We start from the raw sequence: 9,200 nt of genomic DNA, 5'->3' as shown, positions 1-9,200 counted from the left end.
AATTTCCTATTTTACAAAGTCAGATAGCACATCTAGTGGAGCCTACTTTTTTTATATATATTCTAAAATAACCTCCAAAACAAGAATAGAGGGGCTATTGGAGTTGCTCTCGTTAAACAAAAAAAAAATATTGTATAGCATCTCTTGTTTATAGCAGGCAGCTGACAACGACGGTGACCCGAACCGTAGCAGACGGTGTGGACGACAATGACGATTTTCACTATTGCATGGCCTTTTTTTCTCCCTCTCCAACTGAAATTTCCAACAAACCGTAACCAAAGTTTGCGACCTATTGCTGCCGCCGTTGACATATATATGAAGGATAAGAGTTGAGAAGGCAAACAATTATTACGTGTTCCATGTGAAAATGGTCAATTTGCACAACGGACACAATTAGGAGTTTGACCATCATGATTTGATTTATTTGACCATGCCCATGTATATTTGTAGGCACGACGTGCAATCGACCGTCTCACACGTATATATGCATGACACTAAACCTGCACGTACACTTGATTAGTTGGAACTTGGAAGGCCCAACCTATGTTATATTACATGTTGAGAAAAGGTCGGAGTAGTCTCCAGACTCTCAAGGATATTATATTATAAGTATCGCAGCCTACAAGGTCTGTTTAGAACTGATCCGCTCCACCATTTTCAGCTTCACTCTCAACTTCACTGGCCAAACATGGACAGCTCAACAAAACCCCGCTCCTGAAAAAAAAAAGGTGGAGTTGAGGGTCAACTTTAGGTGTTTTGTGTAGCACCTGAAGTACTTCAGAAACTCAAGGTTTTTATGAAGCTGCTCTCAGTGGCGGATCCAGGATTTAGCTACGACTAGGGCCAAATTCTAGTGGCAAAACGCCGATAGCTACGATCTGAGACAACAACGAGGTGATGTTAAAGAAATCAAAATTTCAAAATTAGCAGTACTGAAATCAAAATTAGAAGAGATTACTTGAAGTAAAGAGAAGAAATACCTTCACAGTTCAGAGTTGACTCTTCCTCTGCTCGGTTGCTCTGCACGGCGCGGCGACACGGGGATTTGGCAGGCACAGGCTAGAGGCGGCGCCGCCGCCACAGGACCGAGCGAGCTGTTCGTTGTTGGGCCAAAATTAAAGACTTGGTCCTAAAACATTTTGGGCTGCGACTAGGGACATGGACCTACTGGCTCTAGGCCTGGGCCCGTCCCTAGCCGCTCAATGGTGGAGTTGATAGAACACAATAGAATGTTGCAGTTCCAAACAAACTCATAGTAGCACATATATATATATACATTGCAAACGATTGCACGTACTTTGACATTGCTTGCCAACGCGCACAAGGTGAATGGCAAGGTGTGCCTACTTCAATTTGATTGCCATCGTCGTCGGATGCTACATTTTCTATATAGGAGTATAGGACTATTTGTTTTTGTCTAAAGCAGGGAGAAATGAATCTTTGCTCGATGTCAGAGATGAGGGTGAGGGGGCAGAAAAAATACCCATAATAAGAGCTCCTTTGGATCAGCAAAACCCGGTCTGGATCCCATCGTTTCTTTGGGCAGATGAAGTCCGTGGATATGCTCCCGCTCTAGACCCAGCGACCATTTGGGCAACAGTGGGGCGCAAAAACCATGGGGTCCATGACCCCAAAACCGGGCATTCCACATGGATTAGAAAAATCGTCTACGAGCACGTGAATTTCTTTCCCTTCAATATTGGCTCGTCGCTCTATTAGGCACTCTTCGACTATTCCTATCCGCCGCTCATGTCCTTGTTAGGCACCGCTCCAGTGCTCCACGATAGCCTGGCCATCTCCGCTTCTTCTCTCGATTTCAAATTTTTTTATTTTCTAATATTTTTGAAGTGTATTTTCATAGTGAAACTCTGCCAACTCATCTTGGAAGTAGGTATAGGGGTTGGCCACCTCAAGCATATGGGGATTAGGACTCATGGGTAAAGATGTACAACCTCTAGGTGTAGAGTGTCTTCAGATTGATATATTAATCATGCTCTCGACCATGAGCGGCTTGGATCCTTTTTGAGTTAGATACGGTTATCATGGATTGTTGGTTTATGATTTATTCTTGTTGCAATATTTAATTACTCTCACTTGTTAACTTAAGCATAGCATAGCTGCTACACATGTTTCTAATGATTAAAACTTGATCAACTAAAAATTACTAACCGCAGTTCAACTGTGTCTAAGCTTTTAAGCCTACATCCTCTCATGCATATTATGCTTTGTTAAGTGATGGTTAGCTTACACTTTCTTTTACTTTACTACTTTGGCAAAATCTCAGATGAGTATGGATCTAGTGAGTTTGTTGAGGAGTACCATGAGTTCTTATTAGCATAAGTTTCCCTCGGTCAACTGTACTGTGGCTTTTGGAGGCTCTAATTAAAGATTAGAAGTTCTGCATTTTGGTACTATGTAATTTGTCGTTATATATTTGTAATTTGAAAATTTTAAAATTCAGTTAATTTTTTATTAAAACAAATATATCGTTAGGCCCTAACAATGGAAAATTCGTATTTCTATATAGTTTGGCCACTTTCTCGCAAAAAAAATAAAATAAAATAAAACAACAGAAATGAATATTTGCTGTCGTGAAGTAGGAAGGAACGTTAGCCGTACCGGTAGTAGTAGCTAGGTACAGTCGTACTTTGTCTCTTTTTGGGTCGATTTGCTTGGTGCCCGTCGCGTTCACGAGAATCTCCATTATTTTCACTTTGAGCCTTGAGCGGAGCCAGTGGTCATGGGTGCTTCCGTGCAGCACGCCAATGCAAGGCTAGATTCATAATGGAGTATCTCTGTATGGTTGCTTAGGGCGTCTCCAATGGTTTCCAAAGAGCTAGTCCAGGAATAATTTTATTGGCTATCAAGGAGAGAGAATAAATAGCTAGTAACTGCTAAATAGCTAGTCTAGCATGTTCTTCTAGAAATAATTCCCTCACAGTTCCCATAACTCCCCATTGTGGTGTTCTTTTTTATTATTTCTGGATCTCATCTAGCTAGCTATTTATTATAAACTGCCATTGAGGACACCCTTAGTCCAATTTGCAACCGGGTCGTCCGGTACTCCGGTCCGACAGGAGATCGACACTGTGCTTGCAAAGTCGTCATCAACCAGGCGATCGATATCGAGAGGACTTCGTCATCTACATCTTGTCTTGCATTCGATCGCTAGCTGGCTGACGCACACCGCCGCCGCCCGGAGGCAGCCATTGTACTGCAGCTCTGCATCCCACACAGGCAGCACGTCGTCTTCCGCTGCATACGACCTTTTCCTGGACGCTAGCTCAGCTCTTGATGACTGTCACTATATACGCACTCTCAACGACGTCGTCGTTCTTCCCAAGCAACTTGCCGTGCAACTGCACCGAGCACACAAGAAGTGAACAGAACAGGTCTTTGCGTTGACGTTTCCAATACTATAAGCTAGAACAAGTTCGTGCGGCTGCGGCGTGCCTAAGCTTGACAAATGGGCTACCTCTTCTCTTGTATATATACATGTATAGCTAGTTAGCTTTGCGTGTGTTTGTTAATTTCAATATGCCGCCGGAGCAGGAGACGCAGGTGGGCGACCTCCCGGAGGTGTGCCTGGCGCAGGTGATCGCGCGCACCTCCCCGCGCGACGCCTCCCGCTGCGCCGCCGTCTCCCCGGCCTTCTGCGCCGCCGCCGACTCCGACGACGTCTGGGGCCACTTCCTCCCCACCAGGCTCGACCTGGACCGCCTTCTGCTCCTGCCGCCTCCTCCCCCGGCGCCGGCGGCGGTGGCTGCCAAGACGTCGACCAAGACCACCTGCAGCACCGACGACCACAGGAAGAGGAAGAAGAAGAAGGACGCGTATCTCGGCCTCTGCGACGCCGGCGCTCTCGTTGACGACGGCGGCGAAGACTGCGTCAGGGTGTGGCTCGAGAAGGCCACCGGCGCCAGGTGCTACGCGCTGTCAGCGCGGCGGCTCAGCCTGCCCTGGGACGACGGCGAGTTCAGCTGGCGGTGGCCACCCCACCCCCTGTCCAGGTTCCCGGACGTGGCGGAGCTGGTGGACTGCACGTGCCTCGACATCTACGGGACCCTCCCAGCGGCCGCGCTCACGCCGGGGACCCCCTACGCGGCGTACCTGGTGTACGGCACCGCGGAGGGCGGACACCGCGGCCTCAGCTTCCCGGACCAGGAGACGACGGTGGCCGTGGGCGGCCGCGTGGTGGCGCGCCACGCCGTGTGCCTCCGCCCCCACGACGCCGAGGCGCGCAAGTTCAGGGCTGTCGCCGCAGCTGCTAGAGCCGAGGTGGGGGTGGCGCCGCAGCCGAGGCAGCCGAGGCTGCGTGGGGACGGGTGGTGGGAAATGGAGATGGGGCGGGTGGTGATGTGCGGCGGCGACGAGCGGGAAGAAGGAGAAGAGGTGGTGGCAAGCTTCGAGGTGCTGGGGTGGTACCCGAAGCGCGGCCTTATCATCGAGGCCATCGAGTTCAAGCCTGTTCGCTAGTTGTTCCGATCCGTTCCTATACAGAAGCATGTTTTTGGACGCCATCGATGATCTTAGACGCCATCGTTAATGACCATGGCCTAGCTAGCTAATTCTCAGCTGCTGCCTGACCATGGCCTTCCTCATTTTCCATCCTTTCTCTGCTTTCTTTTCCAAGCTTCTTCTCCAAAAGTCTAAGCATATGTAATCAAATTTCAAAGACATAGATATATATATATCGTGTACGCTGCAACTTGCTTAAGTCGTTGACATGTGTGTACATATATATGCCTTGCTTACACAAAGGAGTGAGATTAATAATGAGCTAAGTGTTGGGTACATGCAACGTGTTGTTTCTTAACCTTATAAGATCACACGTTGCTCACAGTACGCCTTATATTATGTATTCTTGGACGAAGGAACTGGCTGCAACGTGTGATCAACCGAGTAGATAGAGCTTGCTTAATTGGAGTTGCCCTGCTTGAAGAATTACTTTATACCATGTTGTTTGATTGAAACATGTTCGGTGACAGTGCTTACTATATATCGAGGCATGTATATGTATTGTGTATGAATCTAGTATGAAATGAATCTTGCTGGGTGGGTGACGAAACATCAGTAAATACGTTTGGTTTGGTATCCATCGCATTCGGATTGCATGAGAAGCCCTCATCGCACGGGGACGGGGCCACCAAAGATTATACTTTCCCCATTTTAAAATATGAGGGGTCCAAATAATTCTCAAACAAAATAAAAAAAATTTGGCAAAAGACAACCTTGCCCCTTACTAATTAAGAGGCAGAGAGTAGTTAAATTATCATTTTGGTTAGTTATGGGCTTTTTAGGTGACACCAAGTTTAAAAGAAATCTAAGTAATTACTGCCAAAAAAGACTGAGGAGAGAGGGAGTTGAGAAACCATAATACCTTGTATTTTTCTACAAATTTTGACTCTTGGATTCCTCATATTTCAGAGATGGGGCCAGAAATACAAATTTTCCTTTGTCACAGAGGAACAACTGTCGGTACATGCATTATTAGATAACAGACCACTTATTAGTCCTTTCCCATGTAGTGCGGCTGGTTGCAATACTTTACGCAGTCCCTCAAAACAACAAAGCCCTTTAAGCCGCACCACCAGTATCCATTTCTCGGAAAGCATGAACCTCTCATAAGATCTCCACCACTACCAATTATGTAGCTTCTTAACCTCGTCGCAGTCATCGTCACACTCCTAGTGTTGATGTCCTCTTTGGTTTGCCCTAATAAAGGTCCATCGAGTTACATGCAATTTTGTTAGAATGAACACTATATGTATATGTATTTGTTCAAAAGACAATGGATATAATTCACTGATTACCATTTATTGTGTGTGCATAAACAACTGGGGATGCCAGAATAACCATGGAAAGAAACCAAAGTCCTTGGATGCTCACGTGCCTCTGGCAATTCGCCATGGGTTTTAGGTAAGAGCCAATGCCAACAATAAGATTGTTTGAGTGCAGTGTGTCTCGTATCAACCAATGGGTCGTATGGACAATATATATACACTCCATAGTAAAAAAGATATATGTCTATCTATCTATCTGTCTATGTCTTTCTTTCTTTCTTTCTTTCTTTCTTTCTATCTATCTATCTATCTATCTATCTATCTATCTATCTATCACAAAGTCTCGAGAATTCCAACGTTTCTCAGCTGCTGCTGGCCTTCCTCATTTTCCATCCTTTCCTTCATTCTTTCCCAAAAGCTTCTTCTCCAAAAGTCTAAGCATATGTAATCAAATTTCAAAGCAACTTGCTGAAGTCGTTGACATGCGTGCATTAAGTACATATGCCTTCCTTACACAAATGAGTGAGATTAACGATGAGCTAAGTGTTTGAGACGTGTGATCAACCGAGTAGATAGCGATTGCTTAATTGGAGTTGCCCTGCTTGCTTGCTTGCTTGAAGAATTACCGTACTTTATTCCATGTTGTTTGAAACGTACATGGTGGGTGACGGTGCTTACTATATATTGAGGCATGCATACGTGTTGTGTATGAATCTAGTATGAAATGAATCTTGCTGCGGGGGGGCAGCATAAGGTACGGTATGTATGAAACGAATCAGCAAATACGTTTGGTTTGGTATCCGTCGCATTCTGATGCACAGGATTTCTTATATTTCAAGACTGAGGGAGTAGCTAGGCAACAAGTAGATGAGGAGCTTACGTACAGCATCTCCACCAGAGTGAAAAAAAAAAAAACAATCCCCTTTCTCTAAACACTGTTACATAGGGGAAAAAATTCAATGGAAATTATTGTACTAACTTGAATGGGCTGTGTAGCATATTTTTCATGTTCTTCATAGGTAGATCTTTGTTCTTAGACGTCATTGTTCATGGCCATGGCCTCATTCCGAGCTATCATTTTCATAGATACAACATTTCTGTTATGTTTTCCCCTTCTTCTCCCAAAAGTCTAAGGAACATGCAATCAAAATTCAAAGACGCAAACGTATCTTTCAACCCTGCAATTTGCTGAAGTCGTTGACATGTAAATATAATACGACGTCCTTGCACGATGCAGTGAGATTGGCAAGCTAATTAAGAGCGTCGCCTTAATTAATTACAGTTTTGGACGACGGGTCGAGCGGAGGAAGTGGTTGCCACCACTGCTACAGAATTGGACATCACTGTCGGCCTCATCACTGTTGGATTTGTGAGAACCGGCAGTGATGTACCTTCACTGCCGGTTCTGAGCTTGAAAATGAGAAAATGATTGAGGCTGGGCTAAAACCGGCACTGAAGGATCACATCACTGTCGGTTTGTGGCATGCACTGACAATGAGTTGGCGACCACTTATCACTGCCGGTTCTAACCAAGAGCCGACAGTGATTTGGTGCTATCACTGTCGGTTCTAACCAAGAACCGACGGTGATAAAATGGCAGTACAAAAAGCTAACGCCGTCCTCTCATTCCTTCTCTCTTCCATCCCGAGCACAGAGGCACGTGTTTGGGCCGCTCTCTCCATTGTTGCAGCTGCTCTTCACTATGAAGCTAGCTCTTGGATTTGGAAGAATGGATTTATCTTTTTGCTTTAAGGTTAGTAACAAGCATCCACTCCTTTGATTTTGTTGCTTAATTAGCGTTGTTTTGATGGCTACATTGCTTGATTCTCATTCTAGTTCTTTCTCCATTCTAAAGAGAGCACTTTTCCAATTGGACTTTGTGCAAGGCTTTCAAGCAAATTGTGGTGAATCCATCATCCAAAAGGTTGGTGTCTATGAACATATTTAAATTCCTAGCTAATTATTACATGGTGGTCAAGATCATTGTTAGTATGTGATGCTATAATTAGTTCTTAGGAGTAGAGTAGATTCTTTTACAATTTTGATGAGCAAATTAATCCATGTGTCACCTACCAACATATTGTTTGGAGCTACATTATTGTTCATGGTCATGTCTCCAATTTTAATCTTTTTTAAAAAATTAGTGTCTCCATTTTTATATGGCATCGAGTAGAATAATTGTTCTTCATAATTGTGCAATAATTGTTTTTTATGGGGCTACCATTTTCAATTTATATTGTTGAGGCTACCAATTTCAATTTTGCAATAATTGGTGTACAATAATATTTTCCAAAAATGGGGTGACTAAATTAAATAAGTGTAGAATAAATGGTACTTTCGAGCTACAATTGTTGTTCATGAAGCTTGACTTCTAATTAATTTCTCTGTAATTACTGTCTTAATATTTTTTGTCCAAAGATGGATCGAGAGTGGGAATCCGAGGGTAAAGAGCCAAATTGGGACGGTGGAGAGTATACCAAGCAGAAGGATTTCTAGCAGGAATTCAAGCAATACAGGGAATCCGAGGAGTACTTGGAACTGAGCAAGAAGAATAAGGAGAACTCGCTTAAAGCGACGAATCCTCATCATCTCGGCTCTCGTGGCTACGCTAGTAAGATGGATGAATTTGAAAGTAAACTTGAGATATTGGAACGGCTTGGCGTTGAGGCTGAGACTACCAATTGGGAGCCCAGATCGATATATTTTTGTATGGCGAGGGGGGTACACCACGACACTGATGGGAGCTTTAGCTCGACAAATCCAACCCTGAGCGGCCTCGTCCAGAGGATCTCTGAGGTAAATGATGAGGTGAGGCAAGGGACCCGCACTTCTAATAGGGAGAATGACGTGCTCACCCAAGCACTCGAAAATAAAGAGCACCCTGGTCGCACTAGAGGAGCCATTCTTGTTCCTTGAAAATTAGCATTCGAGGAAGAATCTTTCACTTATCGAAGCCGCTCGAGGGGTAGAGCGGCACAAGAGGTAGAGACACTGAGGCCGCTGCAAGAGATTGAAGACAGATTTGAAAGACGGATTGATGCGACCGTTCAAGAATGAGTCCAGCAAGTTATGCAGTCATGGGATCAGGAGTACCACCAGACCTTGTTTTGGCTAGCTTTAGCCCACAGTTCAGGGGTCACAGCAGCTGCGGATCGACCCCGCTCGATGAAGAAGAGGCGAATGCGCCTCATCCGATGGATAGCATCATCGAACCCATCAATGTTAGGTTATACATCCATTAGCAATGGAGAACTGACAAGGTGGCGGTCGGCCAGGCCTGGCCTTCGGGAGATGGGACCATTAATGGCCACCCAATTCCACCGGGGTATGCCCACGTCAGCATTGATAGTATATTTGATAAGTAGTATAACAAGATACACATTGATTACCCCGCACAGGAAGACAAGCAACGCCTTG

At 44.9% G+C, this 9,200-nt stretch overlaps 1 protein-coding gene across 1 annotated transcript; it reads left to right on the top strand.

Moving 5' to 3' along the window:
- The first annotated feature begins 3,452 nt into the window (after positions 1-3,452).
- On the top strand, positions 3,453-4,711 carry LOC136472270 (F-box protein PP2-B15-like). Its single transcript, XM_066470000.1, has one exon. The coding sequence runs from the start codon at positions 3,538-3,540 to the stop codon at positions 4,474-4,476; it is 939 nt and encodes a 312-aa protein (XP_066326097.1). The 5' UTR covers positions 3,453-3,537; the 3' UTR covers positions 4,477-4,711.
- The last annotated feature ends 4,489 nt before the right edge of the window (positions 4,712-9,200 follow it).

The sequence above is a fragment of the Miscanthus floridulus genome, chromosome 8 (assembly GCF_019320115.1).
Source record: "Miscanthus floridulus cultivar M001 chromosome 8, ASM1932011v1, whole genome shotgun sequence".
Taxonomy (NCBI): domain Eukaryota; kingdom Viridiplantae; phylum Streptophyta; class Magnoliopsida; order Poales; family Poaceae; genus Miscanthus; species Miscanthus floridulus.
Note: the sequence above shows the minus strand (reverse complement) of the source record. Positions and strands in the feature narration are given on the sequence as shown.

Bases quoted from the DNA above. Each gene is read 5' to 3' on its own strand.
- LOC136472270 (XM_066470000.1), top strand. From the start codon at position 3,538: ATGCCGCCGGAGCAGGAGACGCAGGTGGGCGACCTCCCGGAGGTGTGC.